The 24,501-nt window shown below is 39.0% G+C and overlaps 4 protein-coding genes and 1 long non-coding RNA gene across 5 annotated transcripts in view; 2 read left to right on the forward strand and 3 right to left on the reverse strand.

The window, feature by feature from the left end:
- Positions 1-865: 865 nt before the first annotated feature.
- LOC145496272 (putative glutathione S-transferase 8) lies at positions 866-11,962 on the forward strand. Its single transcript, XM_081475966.1, has 5 exons — positions 866-1,609; positions 8,349-8,447; positions 9,392-9,507; positions 10,130-10,237; positions 11,116-11,962. Exons 1-5 carry the CDS (start codon positions 1,462-1,464, stop codon positions 11,296-11,298), a joined length of 654 nt encoding a protein of 217 aa, XP_081332092.1. The 5' UTR covers positions 866-1,461; the 3' UTR covers positions 11,299-11,962.
- LOC145496276 (uncharacterized) lies at positions 1,860-3,622 on the reverse strand. Its single transcript, XM_081475970.1, has 2 exons — positions 3,156-3,622; positions 1,860-2,719 (listed from the first exon to the last, which is right to left on the reverse strand). The coding sequence occupies exons 1-2, from the start codon at positions 3,396-3,398 to the stop codon at positions 2,444-2,446; spliced, it is 519 nt and encodes a 172-aa protein (XP_081332096.1). The 5' UTR covers positions 3,399-3,622; the 3' UTR covers positions 1,860-2,443.
- On the reverse strand, positions 5,519-7,740 carry LOC145496275 (uncharacterized). The gene is made up of 2 exons (XM_081475969.1): positions 6,800-7,740; positions 5,519-6,498 (listed from the first exon to the last, which is right to left on the reverse strand). The coding sequence occupies exons 1-2, from the start codon at positions 7,043-7,045 to the stop codon at positions 6,223-6,225; spliced, it is 522 nt and encodes a 173-aa protein (XP_081332095.1). The 5' UTR covers positions 7,046-7,740; the 3' UTR covers positions 5,519-6,222.
- Positions 11,963-12,378: 416 nt separating the features above from the next.
- The window catches only part of LOC145496274 (hematopoietic prostaglandin D synthase-like), an 18,912-nt gene continuing 6,789 nt past the window's right edge, over positions 12,379-24,501 (forward strand). The window contains exons 1-2 of the mRNA XM_081475968.1: positions 12,379-12,747; positions 14,633-14,734. Coding sequence (XP_081332094.1) covers positions 12,615-12,747; positions 14,633-14,734 — 235 coding nt within the window. The 5' untranslated portion in view covers positions 12,379-12,614. The remainder of the gene's footprint in view (positions 12,748-14,632; positions 14,735-24,501) is intronic.
- LOC145496277 (uncharacterized) overlaps positions 19,597-24,501 on the reverse strand; it is a 5,077-nt gene continuing 172 nt past the window's right edge. The window contains exons 1-2 of the long non-coding RNA XR_014050535.1: positions 22,618-24,501; positions 19,597-20,399 (exon numbers count right to left, since the gene is read on the reverse strand). The exon at positions 22,618-24,501 is cut by the window's right edge and continues 172 nt beyond it. This is a non-coding gene — a long non-coding RNA (uncharacterized LOC145496277). The remainder of the gene's footprint in view (positions 20,400-22,617) is intronic.

A 24,501-nucleotide genomic window follows, 5' to 3' on the forward strand; every position in this document is an offset into this window, starting at 1 on the left:
ATGTTCTTTCTTTACTTTGATCGAAATTTTGTTGATGAAAACACTTTGAGATAAAGGACATATAAAAGCTGTGCACTGCCAGTTAATTTCCATTTGGTTAGTTTATTCTGTCAAGATATGTTAATTTATATTTCCTGGTCATGAAAGTTTCTGTTTCATTATTCCAGTTTTTTTTTTTCTCAAAGTATAGGAGCAGATACAAATAATTCAGAAAGCAGGGGGTGAAGAAATTGTGGCAGAGTGCAAGCCACCCTCCCCCAGCCCTCTTCCAATCTGAACGAAATGAAAGACAGTTGGTCAATCCAAAAAAAAAAAAAAAAAAAAACAAGAAAAAAAGAGGGTGCGGAATTATTGCCCTGCCCCCTCTAAAAAAAGTCCGCCCTTTGTTCATTCATTCATTTATTCATTCATGTCTCAGGGTAGCTGGGGACAATTGATTGCATTACATGCATGGCCCTAAGGTGGGGCCTTTGAACACAGGTTTTGCCCCCAGGGAATGGAAATTCTTGGGCTTGCACAGTTATATGAGAGACACATCGCAAGAATGTCAGATCGATCAGAACCCTGAACTCAGCATGACACTGCAGAATTGTTTCTCCTAAAATATACTTCTTCACTCGATCTGTCTAACCGGCGAACATTTCCTCCCCTCCCTGCATCTCAAAAAAAAAGATGCCTGATTGCATTAGTTTCTCTCTCTCAACCAACATCATACAGATGATGAGAATCTTGTTGTCGCAGTTGTATCCAGTAGCTTACAGAGGATGAGAATCCCCGCCCCCGTCACTACATTTAAGTCCCCCCCCCCCCCTCTCGCCTCCGCTCCCCACATATTACCTGTTGATCGGTACAATTGATACGACGGGGGCTTCTTCAACGTACTGGCCGGCGAAAAGAGCTTCTATACTTATTTGTATCTCATAAGTGAGTCCAGTTCTGGCCCTCTCCACTGCAGTTATGCATCGGGATCTCTCGAGCTCCCCGAAGAGCGTAATGTTGCGTGACAGATAGGGAACCGGCACCGAATCGCCTGAATAGCCTGCGAGCAGGCTCACGCGTTGGAGCACAAGCGCGCGCGGCGTAGCCGCGAGTGCGAAATCGAGCGGCGAAGCCACAGACTCCTTCACGCCGGATTGCTTTGCTCTTCGCCGCTCGCGCGTGTGACTCAAAGGTGAGCCTGCTCGCAGGCTAGATCGTTAAAAAAAAAAACTCTTGCTCTACGCTTCGTTCTTTAAAGTTCTTTAATTTTCCAGAATCCTGAACTTCACTCTTAATCCAGATCTAATATTTTCCTTCGGCTCATTTTTCGTACAAATGTTCAGTACATAAATGCAAATAAATTGTTTCTTTTGAAGTTGCGCGATGTATTCTGCACATGCGTGCAGCATCGCTTAGACCTGCATTCACCTTGCCGACGCTTTGTAACAGGTTGCTCGATCCGTGGAGAAGAAAGTCTCTAACATGGCGCCCAAATACGTGCTAATTTACTTCGACGTCCGAGGCAGAGCAGAAGCAACGCGACTTTTGTTCAAAGTGGCTGGTGTAGAGTTTGAAGATCGGCGTATGACATTCGAGGAATGGGGTAAACAGAAAGAGCAGTGGAAAAGTGGTGAGTCTTAGTGTGACTGGTTTGCTACGACGCCCTGCAAAAGTCAAGCGTCGCGTTTTCCGTAGTTTAAACTAAAAGCGCAGCTTAATTCACGTTTTTAAACGTCTCCTTGTGTCTTAAAAACTTGCTGCCGTCACTGGAATATCAGACGTTTTCTTCTTTATTTCAAACATTTAACGTGGCCGCATAGCATATTCTAATTTTCCAGTGTCGCAACCAGCGCGACACGACATTCTGAACGTTCTTTTTTCAATTTGTCGTTCGATGTTACTTTTGGCTTACATTGCCCAGGGTCAGCAACATAACATAACGGAAGAAAACAGCCCTTCAAGTAAGCGCTTACGTTAAAATAAAAAAAATAGATAACAAATAATTAAATTTGTTTTGCTGAGTCATTCGGTCTGCTGTCAAAAACAACAGACGGTCGAAGCTTTGTGTTTATTCAAGAAGCGTTAAATTAAAGGCGGGAGAAAGATGGAATTAGGGGAAGGGGGTTCTGGGTTTTGCAATTCCCGCATGACATTCTTTGTGTTCAGTGGTATTAAATGAAACAATGAAAGAGACTGCATGACTCTTTTTTTAAAAAAGCTCCGTGACTGATAACTGAAACCATTCATGAAACATACAAAAGTTTAATTATTGCACAACTTTCAATCTGATCATCTCATTACATTGCTTCAACTGTCATCTATGGTGAAATGAATTGACTACTCCCGAAAGGTTTACAATTTAATATAATTGTCTACAAAAATCTACATGATTTCAGTCAATTTAGCCGCCTCGCTAAGCCTTAAAATGACCTCGCCTTGGACGCGTTTGAGCCGCATGATTCTATTACTCTGTAGGGACGGGATTGATGGGCAGTTCTTTGTACGACTTCTTGTCGATGCAATCGCACATGCATTTGTACGCACCACGCATGCAAAAGCCATACGTGCTACCCTTAACTTTCAGACAAAGATAGAAAAGCCAGTTACATTTACGGCAGCAGTCAAAGACTTGTTTGCAGACGTATTTCTTCCGGCTTTTTCCTCCTTGCGGTAACAGGATGGCTGCTGCATCTCGGCACAGTACTGGGAAGTTCTCGTAGCTGAGGTACTTGTGCTCGTCCTGTTCGGAACAAAAATGATATCAACATCAAGTTTGGTGGCTGATTTTTGTGCTTGAGTCCATTCTTCGAGGATTTTATTTTTAATACCAAGATAACTTTCCATCGGGGGGCGGGGGGGGGGGGGGTTGGGGGGAGGTAGGGACTCCGGGGTTAAGCACCGATACGGGGGAACCTTATCGTTCCCTCAAACTCCGTTAAATCTTTACTTTCATCTTTGCAAAGCTGTCCTTCTTTGAAAGGAATTAAACAACAAAACCTACTAAAAAATATGTGACATTTTCCATTTCGCACATTTTCATTTTGCAAGTTTCAACTCAAAGGACTTCAAGATGTTTTTGTGAGTACTGCATATTTGTGCATGTATGTACATATTTGACTTGTACTGCGAAAAACAAGAGAAATATCTCAAGACTCGATTGGTTATTTCATCCTTACCCGAACAACTTTTGGCAGTCGAGTGTAGTGAAGGGCGTCGCAGACTCCACCACAGTCACAGTCGTGAGGGTTTGAGCCAGAGCTATCATTGGAGTCCTGTTGGTCTTGAAAGTTCTCCAGTTGGGCTTCAAGGTTATCCGGATTTTTTTCATTAAAGGCGTCTATTGCTTCCTCGCTGCTGAAACCTCTTGCCACCGCGATGACCGCAGCAAAAATGCAAAGACTTAAAAACGAAGATTTCATGTTGGCAAACTCAGAACGCAACGGGCTCGCGAGAACGTCGTTTGAAAAGGCAATTGAGGACTGAATGTGTTGGGTGTGGGTTAAAAGCTTTTATATGACGAAAGCGGAACTTAATCACTTGTCTATGCGTGTCGCTGGCCTGAAACTACGTAACCAGAATTTAATTGACCCATTACATTAATCATTACTTTTTTCAGACGTGACGATGTGTTATCGGTAAACATATTAACATTATTTATATTTCTATGATTTGTTTTCAGCTTGTGTTGAAAGCAAAAATGCCATTGCATGTATATGTTTGTTGAAATTACCCGAAAATCGTGAAGATTTGTAAGCTAATATTTGGAGTATAAGTTTTGCTTCATAGAAGCATCTTTTGTCTGTAGGAATTTTTTCCTCTTTTTGAGAAGTTAACTGTTTTTGTGTCTAGCATGTGAGAGGGTCAACCCACAAGAATATTGGTTTTATATCTAATGACCTTTTAACGGCTTCCTTTAATTAGTTTGATTGAAAGTCATTGAAGAGTTTGATAACTTTCGTATCCACAGAAGCGAATATAATTATAGCATATGTACTGCGTTTATGTTACAATCGAACTTTTCTAGATTAGCGAAAAGTTGTCTTAGAGATTGCACATAAAGTTTCAAATTCAGGTCAGTTCAACTTTACTTTATAACAGAGCACAAATTGCCTAAAGATCTGAACAACATTTTCCGTACTAACAAAATTAGCCGCTCAATGAGGCTTCGGCCGACTGTAACGCGAAAAGTACCTCAATTGTTAAGAATAAGTTATTTTACTTTCAAGAGGTTGGTATGGTGTGGCACGTTTTCGGAAACCAAACTTCAAATAAAAAAATATAATTTTGTATGAAACATAATAACGAAAAAATATCTTTTGTTAATCGGAATTTTTTCCCGTTTTCATTTCGAGAGCAATCTGTTTGCGTACGTGTGAATTTATAGGTGGATTTTTCAAGGACTTTGTTTTTACAACGACTCTGAGCTGATCCAAGGAATAAATAGTTTTCTTGCATTGTATTAACTGAAGTTGCTTATTTTATTTTATATTTTGTTTTGCATGTCTGCAAAGTAGAGAAAGGCTTATAAAATCTTAGAAAAGTTGTATCTGCAAAACTAAATCATTGTACATCTATAAAAGTACATGTACTTTCTACTCTGTTGTACATCGATCTGTACATCGCGTTTCATCACCCATGATTAGTAAAGTGTCCCAGCTTAAAACACACGCAAACATGTCAGCAATTAAATTTAAGTACAAAATTACGCAAAAACCGCTCAGAATTATGGACTTTCGTGTGTTTTATGACAACAAGACATTTTGTTCGTTGGAATTTCTTTTTCCTTGTTTTGCAAGAGTGAATTGTTTTGCGTGTGTTTACCGTGACGCTCAAAGAATGATGATGGTTTTTTTTTTAGCAGTCCATGTTTTCGAAATACTTCGCGTCGTCAACATTGGATAGACTTCCTTTAATTAGTTTAATTAAAAGCTGTGAGAGCGTTCCAGAAACCACTTTTATTTACACCGGCCACTAAAGCGAATATCTATAGGTTTGTAACGGTGCACTCGCCTTTATCATTGTAATCGAACTTTTCTGAACGAAACATTGTCTTACAATTTTACCTTTTCCCAACTTTTCCCTCAACTTGACCTGGGTAATTCCAATTTCAAAAATTAACTTCAATTATTTCAAACCAACTCTAAACGAACATTTTTGCCCAGTGAACGCGCGTCGACTCTAACAGGAAGAAAATCCGGCGTTTCATTATCTCCAAGTGTATGTTATTTTACTTTCAAGAGTTTAGTGTAGTGACGCACGGTAGAGCACGTTTGCTGAGACTGAATTAAACACTTTAAAAGTCCTTTTGTTCATCTGAATGTTTTGTTGTTGTTCCTCCAAAGCGACCTGGTAACATAAGAGTTATATAAGGGCTGGCCTTTTCAAGGACTTTGTTTTTGCATTTTTACGTCAAATTACTACACTGATGTCAATGATTAAAGTGAAATTCACTGACATGCTTATAGCAAGAAAAAAAGATAAACCGAACTGATTAACAAATACATTGTTTGCTTTCTTTTCGCCTTTCATTGACAACCAGTGAGTTGTTTTGCATCCTTTCATTGGAGAAAAACGCTGATATCAAAGTCATATCGGTTCGCTTTTGTTATATTGTTTGATTAGTTCTCTTCGCACCAGCTAGAGTGGAAACCTCTGCTAAATCGACGTTTCAAACCGCGTTACAACTGATTTCTTGTGCCCGTGTCAGGTTCGAAAGATTCATTAGGGACTCTTTACTTAGTTTTTGCGAAAATATTAAATAAGTAGGCTGTGTAGAGAACAAAGAAAACAAAATACTAGATGAAGAAGAAACGGAGTTGATTGACTGAGTTCATTTTTTCATGGGGCAATATAATGTACTTTTTTAAGTTGCCATTTTTTCGAGGTCTCGAAGACATAACGAGCAAACACGTATTGGGTGGTAGGTTTTTAAGGGCAGTACTACAGTTTGAGATGATGGATATTGCAAAACCGCCATGACACAGAATTGAAATCCACTCATATTTTCCTGTTAACACATTTTATTACGCAGTCATCAGTTAATACAAAATTTAAAAGACTTGGATGTGTCATGCTTTCGGAGATGTAATTGACAAAATATAGACTCAACTACATTACAACATAACGAGAGAGCTGACGACTGTAAAAAAATTAGTTCCAAAACGTCTTTCTAAAATCTAGCCAGTGCATCAAATTAAACATTTCATGGTATCTAGTAAACAACTACGTGTAAAGACAGCGACTTCAGTAGAGACGGTAATAATTCTCTGGGGGATTGTGCTTCTCCAAACATTTGCACATGCACTTGAAGTTCTCCCTGTAGCAGTATTCTGGTCCTCCGTAGAAAAAACTCAGCAGCTTGAGGCATTTGGAGTATTTGGCATTGCAAGCACGGCAGCAATCGAACAGGTACAAGCACAAGAATTGGCATTGGTACTTGGGTTTCTTCTTGAATACAACCGTGGAAGCCAGCACACAGTTGATCGGTGTGTCTTCAAATTTGTGGAAGCTGGCGTTTACCTTATGGGAGAAAACAAATTCAAAATCACAAGTTGATATCTGAAGACATCGTTTTAACACTAGACTTACAAATGCGCAAATTCTTGGAAGTTGAAAACAAATACCCAAATAAAACTACAGAGATTAAGGTTACATATGCGAGAACTCCGCAACATTTTTTCCTTGCGCGCAAAGCGTTCTGTAAAAAAATGTGAAAATAAAATTGTATGAAAGAGTTAGAGACAATTTTCGTTCACTACAGGTTTTCTTTTTTCTTACTTTAACGCCGAGAGGAAAGCAAAATCTCTTGAGAGATATTTACCGTAAGGTAATTTGGCACCTCCAGTACTTTGCACTGTGGTTCGCAGACGGACAAACATTTGGTAGATTCGTCATTCTCTACAGGCACTACTGCAGCGGAGTCATCTTCGAGCTGTAGGCTGGTCGCGTGTGGCAGAAGTGCTCTATGCTCGGGACGGAAAAACCTTTTAACGTGTTCTTCGGTAGAGAAGGCATTCGCCAAGACGATGGCAAGCGAGAACGTTACAAGAAAACCGAAGGTCTTCATTTTGTGCTATCGCTAAACAAATGCGTAGAGCTCGATTAAGAAGTGTACTTGCCGCGAGCTTTCTCTGCACTGAATACAGACCTTTGTTTCAACCATCTTTTATATCACCGGACAGGAATTTTTTTTTTTTTTTTTTGTTACCAATGCAATGTAATATCATTTATTTTGTCTGTCCAACCGTATACACCATTAATTGGGTTATTTTTAATTACGTGAAATGACGTTTTCAATCACAATTGATAAAATTATAATTAAAATGTAATTGCTTTAATTTTCAAAGCCTGAAGTACTTTAAGTCGTCATCGGTCACTGAACTGAAAAACAATGGTGTCCCTTTTTGCAATGTACATCACGTTTGCATGAAACAGGAAAATTCCGTTCCAGTAATGTTAAATAATAATATGTATTTTTTTTAAATTTAAACTTCAAATACCATGCAAATTCGCCAGGACTAACAGAACAAAGCGGAATCTCTAACATTCCTGTCTTGAAAATTAACTTGAACCGTGCTTTACCACAGAAATTGAATTCAACTGTTTCTGCATTGGGAGTTCACAGCACCGTCTCAACGAGTACATTGCATGTAACATATATTATACTTTAGCTGTTATTCACTTTATTCAAAAAAATCTCTGCCTGGTAAAAGCGTGCTCCTCAACAAGCTTTCCTGTATTACTTCGGTATCACCCCCGCCCACCCCCCCTCCGTTTACCCATGCCCACTAATTTCCCTGTTTTATTATTCTACGATCCTCCTATCACTCTGGCACTTCCTATTTATTGCCACGTTCTGCTTCCACTACACAAACTTCAAGTAATACAATATCTTTTATTCAACCTCCCGTTTAAATCTCCATCAACGAAAACCCCGTTATTACTAATTCCGGTATTTCTGTAACTCGGTTTCTCCTCACTCTATGACCTCCACCAACTAATTCCCATGTTCCCTATAGAAAGCTTCATCCAATTTAACATTCCCTGTTCTCCCCCTCCCCCACCTCAAAAAAAGTTCCCCATTTCAATTTATCCCTGCGACTACTAACTAGTCCTAATATGGTCCCTTCCGCTCTACGCCAGCGAAAATTTTACAACGCAGGTTTATTTCCACGGTTAGGCCTACCGTCCACACTAATCCGTCACGAAAACCGAGCTTTCCGAAAACGCTCTTCACGTTTCTCCGACGTAGTGTGCATCGACGGGGCCTACGGATGTCGTTAAATAAATTATACTCAGTTTTCGGTAATGTTCATGAAGTAATTAAAAGCTTCTTTAGGTTGAATTAGTGTGTGTTTATTTCCTTTAAGCTGGTAAGCTGCCCTTTGGACAGCTGCCTCTGCTGGAGGTTGATGGAGTACTTCTTGCTCAGTCGATTGCAATCGCTAGATTTGTGGCCAACGAATTCGGTAGGTCTTCATTACAATAATGATAAGCAACTTCCACGTTCCCGGGTCTCAGATGAGAGACCCTGGGGACGAGGTTAGGGCTGGAAGACGAGAGATCCTGGCTACGAGATTGGATCAGCAAATGCGAAATTATAAACGCTGTTAGATGCCATGTTTGTTGGAATTTACGGCCAAAACTGGGTACTCCACTAGGATCTCCACTTTAGGCTCTCTTGGACAACACTTGGGTGATCAAACGTTTTGGGTAGAGTTTAGTCATTTGAGGTTCGAGAAATCAAGGTTAAATTTCTCATAACTTTTTTTCTGCCAAAGGAGCTCAAAACGTTGCCTTAAATTATCGGGAGCTTCGAATAATCGAAGGTTCTAAAATCAGGATTGCACTTTGTTTCTCATTGTCTCGCCGTGTTGATTCCTCATCGATTTATCGCTAGGTTATTTCGTCAATTAGGTTAATTAGTTGACATCTTAATGGGAGGCGCGGTGGCCTCATGGTTAGTGCGCTCGACTCCGGATCGAGCGGTCCTGGCCGGAGACATCTTGTTTTGTTCTTGGGCAAGACACTTAACTGTCACAGTGCCTATCTCCACCCAGGTGTAGAAATGGTTACCGGTGAAATTAAGGGGGGGGTGGGGGGTGGGTAGGTAACCCTGCAATGGACAAGCATCCCATCCAGGGGGAGTAGAAATACTCCTAGTCCCTTCATGCTACAGAAACGGGAGATAAGCTCCGGCGTGATGGGCCACTTGGTTCGTATGCAGACTTTACCTAAGATGGCATCTTGTCTTATATACAGCAAGACCTTCTCTCTCTGCGATCTCAATTTTACATAGCTATTTTTAAGTAGTTTACTTTCTCAGCTGCTTTTTTTCAGACATCATCCTGTTTTTTTTGTTGTTGTTGTTGTTGCTGTTAGTCTTTTTTTCTTACTTTAATTCTCTGCCTAGGCTTAACTCCGCCCGCCAATTGGGGTAAGGCTCAAGCAGACATGATTGTTGATGGTTGTGCTGATTTTGCCCAAAAGATTACTCCATCCCGCTTTGAAAAAGATGAAGTAAAAAAGGTAATCCGTTATCTAAGCCGCTCGTGCAACCGAATGTCAGCATGAAACCTAATTTATTTCCTACGAATTTTTCTTCAGGTAAATCTGTTTTCCAAATATTCCGTTTAGTTAAAAATCTCTTCTTGTAGCGATTGGACTTCCGTATAACAGATAGCATTAAACCTTTCTATACGCATTTTAGCATAAATCTACTTGCGTTCTATCATGGATGGCGTTCTCTGATTGCCTACGCTACTCACTATCTATTCTGTGATAGCTAGTGAGTGGCGTAGCAGTGTGCCCTTGTTAACAAAATGACGGCCGCTTCTTAGCGTTTTCGAAGTGTCTGTGGAAAGGATTTAAATAAAGTTTTGAACGACAAGTAGATTTATATTAAAACAATTGGATTATTCGCTCTCGATTTCTATGCGTGATAGTTGACTCGGGATGCGCCCTCGTCAACTATCGCGCGATAGAAATCTCGAGTTTATAATCTAATTGTTTAATAGCTTGTATTTGTCGAAGTTGTTCGTACTTCTCAGTTGAAAGCATGATGAAAATTGGCTTGCGTTTCATTGTGAATGTTTACTAGGGATTACTTCGTAACTACCGCTGACCAGCTGTTGTTGATTCTCTGATTTAGGCGCAACTGGAAGAAGAGGCGAAGGCCGTTACTCCAGGCTTCCTGAAGTGCTTTGAGGACCTTCTTAGAGCTAACAATGGTGGGAAAGGTTACTTTGTTGGTGATAAGGTGAGAGGCGACAAAATTAATGATTAAGTTGAGGCACTGGGACCGTCTAGCTGTGAAAACTTGTACTGTCGTATTTTGGAAAACTTTTTTAGAGAGAATTTATGTCATAAACTTTCATATCCAGGTGCCCGTATTTTAAAATGCCATGAAAACCAGATGACGATTATCACGCAGATTTATACTCGATCCCTGTGACGCGAATTTTTCTCACTTGGACAATCCACGCCTCGTTACACGCAGTTTCATCTTGCATGAGAGACATCCCCGCAACGCGCGTGGTAACACTTATCCGCGGGAGAACAGGGCTCCATCTCCATCTTGAACGTTAAGACTGACTAAGAGATATTTGCGGGATTAGAAGAGCTCTTCATGGCTTTTTGACCACGTACAAAAGTACCTTTACATTGGAGAAAAACTGAAAATAGTAGTTTATTAAGATAGAAAAACACCAAAGATATAATAATAAACCATAAAGGAACAAGGATAGTTAAGGATGGAGAAGATTGACACAGATTACACGCGGCGAAACTTATAAATTTTTCACGATGCTTAAACCCCTTGACGTAGCTCCTCCTTCATGTAATATATCAAACACGAGAGACGATGTATCATCGGGATATCCAAGTACCGAGAATAGAGTTGAAGACACGACGCGCGGCGGAGTATTTCTGACGAAATTCGAGGTGATTGAATAGCCGGTGAAACACTGTCCGGAATGTTTGATATATCTTCTCAATCGAAACAAAAACGAAGGAGAAAACGGAGAAGTAAAATCGTCAAAATCTATGCTAATTAAGAGCAGGTGCTGGGAATCCAAACCTCCTTCTCGGTTGTGATTTTCTTTGTTTTAACCTAATGTTTCTTTTGTTTCTTTCCAGCTAACCTACGCAGATATTTCAGTCTTCAATACTCTAAACTACGCTTGGTTTGACCCTGGTAACCCACTGAGTACTCCAGGGGAGCTCAAAAAGTTTCCCTTACTGGCAGAACACTATGAGCGCATCATGAATATTCCTGCCATTAAAAACTGGTTGAAAGAACGACCTGTCACACAAATATAATTGGCATAGCCTGTGGCATGGTGCGTCAGTCTCCTAGAGTGTATTGTGACAAACAAGTGCTTGAATAAAACCACTGAGTGCCAAAGAAAGCTGTCTCCTTGTGGCTTTTTTTCGTGTGAAAGCCCGATATATAATGAAGTTAACCCCGTCTAACAATTTAAATGGGTCGGTATATATAACAAACGATGTTCTTCGCGTAACAATCACCGGCCATTTTGGATTTGTGTTTGAGGAAAACTCGGACAGGGGCTGAAAGTCAACGCCGCCAATCGTTTTCAAAATGCTTTCAAAATGTTTTCCATCCACACGAAAACAAAAAGCCAGCGTTTTCAAATTCCTCCGATTTGAAGAGCGTTTTCGAAAAGCTCCGTTTTTGTGACGGATTAGTGTGGACGGTAGGCCTTAAGGTAGAAATAAAGCTGTGTTTTCAAATTCCTGCGGCGTAATGTAAACGCTGCTTGAGTGTTTAAAGCAATCATGATTATCCCGGTATAGAGATCTCCAATAAAACAAAATCCGGTAACAATTATTGGCCAGGATTATAATGGTTAATGACAATGGATTTATAAGAAAATACATGTAACTCTTCTGTAACCGCAAGGCTTTATGAATATCATCTTCAGAGAAGTTTATTAAATTCTCGAAACGTTTCTCTTTAATTAGCCCACTGTTCCCATATATCTCGACAAAAGTCTTCGTACGGAATGTTTCCTACTGAAAGCAAGTTGGATGACCTCGGCTCTGCCCCTAAAATGAAAATAATAGAGCCTATAAGAAGACATTTTTTTTTTATCGCCCTGTAGATAACCTGAGTCGTCCACTAACTCTTAAAAAAGAAGGCAAGCATGAACTTATTCTAACTTAGTACGTTCCCACGTGACAGCGGGAGGCGTGTTTTAAGGGTTCGCATTCGACCAAAACTTGTTTAGGGCTGTAAATTGGTTACAGGTTAAATCTGCATATGAGCCAAGTGGCCCATCAGGCCGGAGCTTATCCCGGTTTCTGTAGCATGAAGCGACTAGGAGTGTTTCTACTACCCCCCCCCCCCCCCTCCCCCTCCCCCGCCCCCGAAGTCACGAATGGAGGGCGGGGGTGAACCTTGTTCCCAGGACTTTTCCCTTAGAGATTTGGAGGGGGCGTGAGAGGGGCCGGCCGCGTGACTAATCAATTAAATGACAGCTGCAAAGGTTAAGTGTTCGGTTGCGTGACGTTCCCATTAAACGAATAGTACCGCATGATACCGGATCATACTGGTAAACACATCAAGTAAATATTCCACACTCGATCTGCTCGAACAACGAATTTCAGCTGTGGAAATGTCCGGCTACAAGTTGTATTACTTCAATGTTCGCGGTAGAGGAGAACTTGCCAGGCTCGCCTTCGCTGCTGCGAACATAGAATTCGAAGATATCCGTTTGACAAAAGACGAATGGGCTATAGAAAAAGCCAGTAAGTAGAACATGTATCGTATTGATTCTTCATTGCATATTGATATATTGAGATCGGCAATGGTGAACTCTCTGAAAGAATATACCTTATCACGGTTTTGAAAGCCATCTTGACGGGTAGGCGTTTTAAATTTTCCATACATTTGTCTATTTTTTTTTCCCGCGAACCTGCCTTCGGCTTACACGATCGCGCTAGTTCGTGGGAAAAATAAATCATAAACAAATGTATGGAATATTTAAAACGTGATTTGACGCTTTCTAACTCAGCAACTTCCCTCAAATTTGGCCAGTGCAATCCTTTTTCTAGCATCTTAACTTTACTGTGCATAAATCATTAAGAATTTGAATTAAAGAAAGTTATTTGCCTTCGGATTCGCACGCAAACATCGTAATATCTGCCGTGTGTTGCCTAGCGGTCAAGATGGCTTCCAAAACCGTGGTAAGGTCTCTATGGACTTCCCAGAAGTATTGAAGGACTGTGCCATAATTTGGTTTTACCGTTTTCTTGGACTAGTGGTATTTCGGACGAGTGCGAGTGCGATAGACTAATTAAATATTCAGATTTTTGTCGAACAAGTAGATTAAGGTTGTCGTGACTCGTCGTATAGTGGAATTGTCTTTATGAAAATTAAAGGTATTTTAAGTCACGACACGTAAAGGAAGCGAGAACAAGTCGTAATCTGCGCAAATTAAGCCCACGATCGACAAAACTGTACATGTTGGCCAACGATAAGCCAATTCATTAGGTCGAAATACTACCTACTAGTTTATAGTCACGATGACTCAGCAATTTCTCTTTGCAAAAAGCAGGCCTTACTGAGGGGAGGGGAGGGGGGGGGGATGAGGAGAGAAGTGGGCTTCCCTTTCTGTTTCTTACCCCCTGCCCCTTACGTTCGAAAAGCTTGATACTTACGCTATTCAAAGAGAGCTGTTAATATAGGTTAAGGTATCACATAAACACATTGTTGAACAAGCATAACAGATAACCAAATCAACACTATAACCTGTTGAAAACACCCTTAATTTTAGCCCAATGTGCTTAGAGTCATTTCAAATTTTCGAAAATGTGCTACTCACTCGCGGCTGGCGGTTTCAACACTCGCCACTGCTCCTGGTTTGCGTTTTTCCCTCGCCGATCATCGAGCTTAATTAAGAGAGAATGCTCGCAGACTACAACTCAGTACCACCGACGGCCATTTGTCCTCTTAGTCACGCTAACGTTGCGTGACAGATAGGGGGCAGAACTGGACCAGGACCGCGATATGAATAAAAAAACGTTAACTTCAACTTTAACTTTATTACTTCCATCACATTTATATTCAATATGTTATAAATATTCTTACAAACAGGCTTCAAAATCAAAAGTGATGAGGAGTCCATAATTCAAAACGCAGAAATGCGCGAAGTAATCTTGTAGACCCCATTCAACGATCATTTATTAGTGATGACATTGTTTAAAATAGTACCTGAAACCGTGTGAAATGTTTTTTGTTTGTTTTAGAACGTTTTTTTCTCTTTTCCCCTCAGAATCTATCATTAACCGCTATTTAACTCCGCTTAAGCGCAGTGACCTCATGGTAGTGCGCTGGACCCCCGAGCGAGCGGTCCGGGTTCGAGCCCTGACCGGGGAGATTGTCGTGTGCTTGGGCAAGGCACTTTACTCTATCAGTGACTCTCTCCACCCAAGTTTATAAATGGGTACCGGCAAATTTAGTGCTGGGGGTAAACCTGCGATGGACTAGCATCCCATCCAGGGGGGAGTAGAAATACCCCTAGTCGCTTCATGCTACAGAAACCGGGATAAGCTCCGGTCTAATGAGCCACTTAGCTCGTATGCAGATTTTACCTTTCTTTAATCTATTATTGCGCTGTTTTTTTGTTTCTAGCTGGCCGGTCTCCATTCGGACAAGTGCCATTTATCATAACTCCAGACGGCAAAGTGCTTGGCCAGTCATTTGCAATTATGAAGTACATATGCAGAGAAGCAGGTGTGTATGTTGTATAGTTTAAGTTGAGTGGCTAGTTGTCTAATGTATCTTAAGCTTACCACAGATAAATAAGATCAAAAGAAATTTGAGCGAAAAGTGTTAAATAGCGAACGTGTCACAAATTAAACACGGGTGCGATTCAATTGGAAAATTCTCGCAGTCATCCGAGGGTGCACGAGGTGACTCTTGTAGACTCTCGTATGCTCTCGGTTACTTTCGCAAACTTGCGCTAGCTCTCGGCTACTCTTGTGAACCCTCTTGCGCTCTAATCTCGTTCCCAGATCTCTTGTGGACGAAGAGATCTGGGAACGAGATTACTTGCGCTCTCGTCAATTTTCGTACACGCTCGGCGACTCCCGGCGTCAAATTTCGTGTAGTCTCGCTGACTCTTTAAGCTCTCGTGAACTCTCGGTGACTCATGTCGACTATCGGGCATTCTTATCGAATTTTAGCCTATGCTTGGCTGGCCGGCATTAATTTTTCTTCAACATGATTCTGGCTCTTCAGTTATAAGGCAATTGTAAGTTTGGCGGTGTCTTTATCTTGTTAGGAGTATAAGAGGGTCTCAATGGGGTTAACCATTAGCCGTAACGAGGCAACTTCTACGGAATTAATTGTAATTTCTCTTTTGTATACTCTTGCCTCGCGTTGAAAAAAGGAAAACGCTCATTTTCACTTTCGCTTTAATTAATTAATTTTTCAGAAGTTGCTCTGATCCCTGCTTAGGAGCCAATCATATTTGTAGAAAGGTGAATTTTGAGGTTTTTATTCCAGCTCTGATTTGTTCCAAAACGAGCAGAAAATAAGGGAAAAAAGAAACATTTTGAGAACAATATAATTTATAAGTAACACTGAACACGGTATGCAAAAACAAAATGGAATGTTCGTAACAAGTTCTTATAGCGCACGAAGTCTTTCTTTTAATTTTTCGCGGTTGATGATTAGCTGGCAGAAAAAGCGTGCTGACAAATTTCCTCGTGGGATATGTGGCGTGTTTGTTAGCTATTGGCTTGAGTTTCTAATCCATATTCATAGCAGTCCTAGAGCTTTGCACATTTTAAACTGTTCGTTGATGAGTGAAGACGTGTCGTTCGAGTGATGACCAATTTTAGTCCTGAAGGAAGAAGATCCTTGATGCTGGAAGGACTTGACGTTTAGAAAGAAGTCCTCGCTCTATTCCAACCGAAGGTAAGCGCGGCTTTTATTAAACATTCCCGTAATTTTGGTCAGAAAGACACACGAGTGTCAAACTGTTACCTAAGTGAGTAAACACGTGGTCTCGCAGTTCGCTTTGAGCGTCGCTTCCATCTTGAATCAGGACAGCGAAGTGGTATCTTCAATTCCTTTTCCGCTTGCAGTACTTCAAGGGGGGGCTTCTAAGCTCTTCTGAACGTCTAGCATTATTTTTTGGAGTAACTGTTCGTGCTTTGCTAAGGTCGTTCCGTTCCTTTATTTAATACCATAACCGAACTGTCAAATTTTGACTTTTAAAATATTATTACAGTTTCTCAGCCTCTTCAGTATTTTTAATGTGTTCTAGTCTGTTGAAGCTTTCAAATATGCACTTCTTTCGAGCATTCAGGATTTGCAGATCGAGATTTTTTTTTATTTCTGTCTCCAGGAGTTCAAGAAATCTAACTCTAGCATAGAGGACTGAGGGAGAAGCAACAAAGCTGGAGAGGTGGACAAACTGGAGTCGACGAAGAAGGAGGAAATTCTGCAAAGATAAGAACTTTTAATTTGTAAGATCACTTATTGAAAATGGTGGCTGAACAATGTTTAAGTTTGCTAAGGAATCATAGCACAATGATTGTCTGGTCGGATAAAAAATTATGACCTTATTTAAGGACTGTAGAATGGAAGAGGGTACTTTAATTTGTCAGGGGAATTCGTTCATCAAATCTTAATTGAAGACTGATGAGATGAAACGAGGTACTTTGAATTTACACAGTTTAAATGCACTTGTTTAAATGTCAGCCACCATTTGCCGACTCTTTTGCAGACCTTAATCGGACATTATTTCAAACTTGATTGCGATCACTTCAATTTTTGCTTCAACTTTTGATAAATAAATTTACAGTAGTTCATCTCGGTCGGAGCAAATTGTCAATTGTCTTGATTCAATTTTATAAATTATTCACATAAAAATTGATGAAATATTTTATAGTTCATTCGATATATTTAGCTCTTGAAAAAGCGTCGTTTAGATTGTTTAGCCTTGTTATTTCAAGATCTAATTTGTCATGTCTGCAAAACAGTCGGTGCTTTATAGGTCGCTACCGAACGGTAGCAATTGTGTAACTGTAGTTGACAAGAGAATATGGACTTTTTCTGATATAGAGAACAGATTTTTCCACATCATAGTAGGTGATAGTTTTTCCTTTTCTTTCTTTTTTTTTTTTTTGTTTTTCGGTGGAACCCAGACTGATTCAACTCTAACATATAAAAAAAACATTTTCAATTGGCAATAATGACGGCTTTGCTGAACACCATGTGATAGCGAACCATGGAATTGATTACAGTAGCGACTGACCTCACTAACTTGGAACAAGCACCATCACGTTAATTTTTACAAACGGATTATTCTCGAGCTCAACAAAACCAAAGAACGAACCTTAACTTGAAACAGAACTGATATAATTATTTTCAGTTCCTACTCGTATACGAATCGAAACTACTGAAGTATTTTAATAATCGCTGTTTACAAACATCACTTGAGAGTGTAACTTAACAGCCGACAAATACCACGATGAAACGAGCCAAAAAATTCCACAAAACATTTTCACTTGACCTCGAAACCTGATCGAGTTATGAACAATTGCTCGTTAATTTTAACATCTACGCTTAACCCGACAATTCAGACACTCTACGAACTACTAATACTCCAGGGTTCCAACCATTTATTGATGAAAACAAATTTGTTTTTACAACGTACGTGCTGTTTATAGATGCCTATATTCTCTTGTCATACATTTGGTGCTTGTCGTAAAACTCGAAATGCCTGGCTCGTGTAGATTACGTCACTATTTTCAATTTTCCAGTTATATCGACCACAAGAACACACGCAGAAAAAATAAAACAATCGAAGTTTTGTATACATAGCGAATATAAAGAATTTGGAAATTATTTCTCCTCTGATTTTAAGAAAAGTTACGTTTTAATTTCGTTTGCAAATCAACAGATTTATGTAGAGCCTGTTCTATTTTCTCGGCTTTGTTATGTCATAAAACGCTTTGTTATATGTCAACAAGACGATAAAATAAAAACCTGCAATAATTAATTTGGCTTCACAATTCCGTTGTTATTTTTGTTTTCTTGTGCTAAACAAATCCAAAATTAACTAATTTTCTGATGTGATTTCTAAAGAAGTTCTGTTTTCAGTTCGTACGCGTTTTAGAATACGCAGTCTTTTCGAAAGCTTAATGTTTTATTTTCCTGTTGCTATTTTATGTCAATAAAACAATAAATTTACGATTGAACTGATTGAGAACACTTAAGCTTTATTCACGAGCGGCTCCATGATTGTCTCGACATTATAATGTAATTTGAGAAAGTATTTTGGAATCGAACAAATTTCAACCGTTTGTATATAATTTTTGATGCGTGTTTTCGTAGCTATGCTATACTTTCAGAATTGTTTCGCCTTTTCATTTCGTTGTGTTCATTGTGGTCCATATAACCTTTGTTTCGGTTTACTGAATTTCCCAAAAAGTTCGAGTTTTATAACGGTGGGATTAAACTTTCTGAATTTAATCGCTTCAGTTACTTTGACCAGGCACTTGGGTTTTATGATAAGTTGGTTTGTGAAAAATAATTGTAAGCGGATGATATCTTTTATTGCCGGCAATCGTTGTACCACAGGACAAAGCGTTGATACGAATTAAACAAATACGTTGATCTGATTTCTGAATTGTTGAAGCGTTGGGTGAAATTCAAATAAACCTCAAAGTCAGCCGAGAGTCGTATTTACAAGCTCTTGTGGCCAAAACAACAGTTAAAATTGCCTGCACTATACTCTAGAACTTTATAGCTGTTGTTACAGATTGTTTAGGTTCGGTAAATTTCTTAGTATTTTTATTCAAAATCACAAACAATTCACGGTAGTATTTCGAAGCTCTAGGACGTAGCTAAGACAACAGTTAAAATTGTCTGTACTTCTACAAAACTTCATAACTGTTGTCACAGATTGTTTTGGAAAGGTCAATTTCTTAGTTTTTTTATTCCATTAGTCCTGTGGTACAAACGAGAATCGGTTGAAAAAGGTTTTTATCCGAGACAGAATCTCGTGCAAAAAAAAATTAAAAAACCAAAATGTTCGGGAAGAGATTTGTTCGGTTCAAAATTTGATTGAAAAAAGGCAACAAGGTTAAAATATCTTTTTCGGATTCTTTTTTACGAGTAAGGAAGGAATTGGCGTTTTACTTTCAATTTTTTTTGCACGGGGTGATGTTCAAATGATTTTTGGCGGGAAATCATAAGGGTAGCCATTTTGAATTTTTTGTCCAGATAGTTGTTAGGGGAAACGCTGTGCAAATTTTGTCAAATTTTCCCGCCAAAAGTCTTAGTATATATAGGGAACATTTTTTCTTGCCACCTTTTTTTTATAATTTAATTGATTTCCATTAACTAATTAAGTTATAATTAGAGAATAATTGAGGCAAATAAAAGTAATTTTCTCACTAATCAATTGTTTGTGTTTATTGAAATATTTTATTACTCATAATAAAAGTGACAATGAAAACTGCTTATTGACTTGTTACATATTATCTTAACTTACTGACTAGTAATAATTACAGTATAAACAACATATCAGAAATGTTATTGTTGATAAGTTTAAAACTACTGACTGAAAAAATTTAAAAAAAACGGCGCATGCGTATTTTGGGCGCCCGTATTTTTTCTAAGTCTTTTGGCGGGAAAATTCAACACGGTCAAACCGATGTTAACAAGGAAACAACTTTCACAAAAAAAATTGACATGACACGGGCTTAGAAAATTTGTTCTTAACTCTTGTTATAAATTTCAGACAATTCAAAATTGTATTTACATAAGCGATTTAAAAATAAATGTCCCGTAAAATTTTGAAATCTCAGACAATTCAACATGGCAAAAAGATATCTTTAGCCTTATACGACACCAATGATCCGTACGGCAGTTAAAACAAAAGATACGAAAAAGATAAAAGCAAAAAGTTGGACTGCTACAAAGTAAAAGCTATAATTTTGTAACGAACCCCCACACTTACTCAAGTTGGAAGAAACTTGGCAAGCCTTTGTTACAAAATTATACCTTTTACTCTATACTAGTCTAACTTCTTGCTTTAACCCTTTGGGCCTTTTTCTCACCACCGTACGGATCAGTCTTGCCGTCGACGTTTTATAAATACTGCTCGTAAATTTTTCGCTTCCCAGATAATTCAAAATGGTTATAAAATAAAGGTGGTGATTTGACCTTTTGAACAGAAAAAAATTAACTTCTAGCATCGATTCTTCTCAAATAATCTTGGAGCAAAGTCTCGTTAAGTTCTCTGTTCTACCTCTAACTAAATCTTGGATGAATGACTTTCTTGGTTCAACCGAGTGGAAGTCCTGTCCTCCAGTCAATCCTGACTTGAGGCAGGTACGTGTTAGGCATCACAGCATAGTTAGTAGAGGCATCCAGCAACCTTCATGAAAATAACGCAAAACGATAGTCAATAAATGCAATCTCCCAAAGGAATAATGAACATCAACATTTTTTTAAAAGGGAGACGTTGCGATCGACAGGATAGCGTTATGAAACGGCCAAAATAATGTAGCGTGACGACCAAGGTAACGCAAGGTGACAGTTAAAAGATAAAGCAACGTGACAATTAAATGATAACGCAACGTGACAATCATTTGAAAGGTAACGCAGCGTGACAGTCAACAGTAAACAAAATTCCGACTAACGGTTAGCGAACTTTAAACATATACACTGTAGTGTATGAAACATTACAAGCTTATTTCCAATCGTTCTGGTGTAAGAAACAAGGAAATGATTACCGGTAAGTCACTTTAAAAAGTTTGTTTTTGTTATAATAATGTAACGGAAGCCTGTAGTACAAAGCAACACAAAAAGACATCAACCTATACATCATTGATTGTATGTTGGATATATGATGTAAAAATCGTTTTCCATGCAGAGAAAAACTGGAAGTTTGGGCATTCTTTGTCAATTAAAAACCGAGTACCGGTAAGCAATTTTTTCCCTGCCAGGTTAAAAACAGCTAATCCTTACTCCAGTACTTTGTCTTCTATCAAGACTTTTTTGAAGTGGTTAAATCTTCCATTTTCCTAGTCCTTAGAATTTTGCTTTTCGCTTTTTTCCTTTAGAAAGTGCTTTCAAGAGCATGAAAAAATAAAATCAGTATTAGTTAGAAAAATAAACCAGTAAGATAGTAACAAGAAAGCAGTAAAACACTGAAGTCTCAACACAAAAATGGCCGCCATGGACGAACTACAATGTTTTGTCCTTTAAGCAAAAGAAAGAAAGAAAGTTATTCATCTGACGAGAAACTCCCATGCTACAGTGTAAGTGACGATATAATGATTGTCAGAAATTTTGAAAGGATGCTGATATAAAAGGTACATGAACCAATTGAATCTTGTTTTATGGGGTTGGTTTGAATTTATTTTCACCTCAAAGAGGTACCAATTTTGAAGTGAGAGGTTCTGGTAGATCATACAGTAACTATATAAATTTCTGCCTATGTCTTAATACTTGTAGCTGTACAGCTTTATAACATTAAAGGTGATCTGGTAATATTGCTCATTAACTTCATTCCAAAGGTTTAGAAGTTTAGAAGTTTAGAAAAGGGATGCAGTGTTCTTAAGTAGTAAATGTTAAAGGGGCACCTTTTTTCAATAAAAAGGTATACAGGTAGGAAAGGGGTCCCTTTTCTGTCAAAATGGTATACCCAAAGGGAAAGGGGTTGGACCTTGGGGTGAAGCCTCCCTGTAAAAAACTTTGTAGAGTACCCCTCCCCCCCCCTCCCCCCCCCCCCCCAGGGCATCAATCCACTGGGGATATACTGGTGTGACAACTGTTTGCCAACTGATCTTGATTTAGCTATGGCCATTTTTCGCTGTTTCCTTCAGCAAATTTGCAGTAAGTCAAGTATAAGTTTATAGAAAGTTTCTATCAATTTATGTCATAGTCTGACCTCATAACCTTGAACATTCATGATCGCTGTTGATGTTATTCTGCCATTTCAAAATTATACTGATCACATGATTTTTGTTCACCTGATCTCTTGTCATATTTGTGTGCTCTTTGCTTTGCTTTCATATTGTAAGGCAAAACACTGTCTTTGCAGGGCTCAAAAAAAAAAAAAAAAATGAATTCCAATTTGCCCTTAGGACAAGTATCTCTCAAATATCGTTTGCCCTGGGTGAGTCTTAGTTTGCTCTTTTAATGATTTATTTGTAGTTGACAGAAAAGTTGCCTGATCCCTTGCCCAATTCACACAAGTGAGATTGAAAAGTTTCTTGCCCAGAAAGAGAATCTACTTGTTCCGGACGACCAGAGAGCACTTTTTTCTAGTCCTGCTTGGCATTTTAGTGTCCACGGACAGAAAATGTTTTGAAAATGGAGCTTTCAGAAAACAATGACTAAATGATGGCCATGTGATTAACCCTAACCATTGAGGGTGTGCTCAAGCATTCCCGGCACAAATGATTGTTGCAATTTCACATAATTTCTGCCAGCAAACTAGTGCGGACAGAAAACATTTGATGCATTGTCAGGGTGATTAAGCATCATTTTCAAATTTCTCTGGCATAGTGTGGATGGGGCAGAAAAATCATACTGTTAACTAAAATTCTCTATGCTGAAGTAATCTATTTTAGAAAAAGTGAACCTACTGGACAATTGCTGCTGGACTGTTTCCATGGCAGATAAGTAGCCTGCACCTGACGTCACAATGATGTACATGTACATATGAGTTAACTTAAGACATCAGTGGAAATAACATGACATATTTATATGATGATATCCTATGACACTTAAGTATGTGAAGGCTTTAATTTACTGTTGTGTTCTATTCGACATCAATGACAGAAAAGAAAACCACAATTTTGACTGGCAAAACTGCAAATTAGTGCAGTGTAACCTCAGTGTACAGTCTTGCATGTGACTTATGCCCTAAACTATGCCTTTCTGTAACACATGAACTCTGCTCAGTCACCAGTATCATGTCTCACAGCCACACCATCAATCATGATAATCATGTGAGCCACCCCTCAGGAGGGAGGTGAATAGGTTTGCGGATCAATGGATTTGGCCTTAAAAAGAGCATGGATTGTGGATTTTTGCGGTAAATTGAGCGGATTTGCGGATTTTGAAAACACACTGTATCGTGGATCAGCTGTGAATTTTGGCGCAGATTCCAAATTGTGCCTGTCTTGATGTTCGGATCTTGAGTCCTAAATGAAACTTACATCATAGATCTTTCTTCAGCCTTGGCCGGTATGTTAATGAGTTCTTCCAAATTATTTTGTTTTTTTAAACTCAGGTGTGATACTGTTATTGGAATTGTACTGTGTTAAAGTCATCAAGCATGTTGCCTTCTGTACTACAATTTTGTGCGAAATTACTGTTAACAATGGCATTCACATTTAACTTTCCTGATGTAAATTGTGGTTTCAGACTTGAACAAAAATATTGGCAGATCAACAGATTTGGTGAAAAAAAAGGTACAGATCGGCAGATTGTGCATACCCCTATTCATCCCCCTCCCTCAGGAGACAGAAAATATTGACTTCAGCAGGTTCAAAAAGTTGGGTTAATAAGCTGTAACAGTTTGATAGTTTTAGGTCCATTTTGTTTGGCTGTTGTTGTTTTTTTCCAGGTTGTGGTAATTAATTAACAAATGGTAAACGCCATAGCGTGCACTATTGAGTTATGGATGCACGCAGGAGGTTGCTAAGCACGAAAGAAGCATAAGAGTCGCACGAGGCGATAGCCGAGTGTGAGTCTAGCTTCTTGAGTGCTTAGCAAACCTCCCGCGTGCATCCATAACTCAATAGTGCACGCTGTGGCGTTTACCATTTGTTTTATAACATAACATTGAGACATTGGAACAACAGAAGTCCTTTTATTGAGCTACATCACAAAAAAATGTTTGTGTAGTCTTACACGACAAGAGAAAACAAGCGCGTGAAAATTCATTCATGACAACTGACTGCACACCAGTAACTCAATAAAGTTTCATCTTCAGACAACTGTGAGGACAGTTTCACATTTCTGGTGGAAAAACGTCGGCCATTACTTTGGAAACAATGTCTGTCAAAAGATTTGCTTTGTAAACATCAGCACACATGTCAGCAGCGTACACCCTTGGGCAAATAGTAGACGCTACATCAACCAATCAGAGCGTGCGCTTTGCTTTAGTTATGTTATAATAATTGATGGCAGCCAAAAATGCAATTGAACTTCAGCCGGTTCAGATTACATAACAGGCACAGTGAGAAAGATTATTTTAAAAAGTTAACTTCTTTGTCTTAGGCAAAGTTTTGGAATGTCTATAAGAAGTTCCTATACGAGGATAACGGGAATACATTCCTGAAAACATAACTTGATTCACTGGGTTTTAAATTTGCCGCCATTTGCAAAATTCAAATTTATTACTTGCTCGATAGCTTTTCGAACAAACTTAGAAACTTTGTCCAGCAAATCATAACAGCGAGCAACATTAGAAACATAACGAAATGCTGGTTTATACAGTATGCCCGAGCTAAAACTAAAAT

Source organism: Orbicella franksi, chromosome 8 (assembly GCF_964199315.1).
Source record: "Orbicella franksi chromosome 8, jaOrbFran1.1, whole genome shotgun sequence".
In the NCBI taxonomy this organism is placed as follows: domain Eukaryota; kingdom Metazoa; phylum Cnidaria; class Anthozoa; order Scleractinia; family Merulinidae; genus Orbicella; species Orbicella franksi.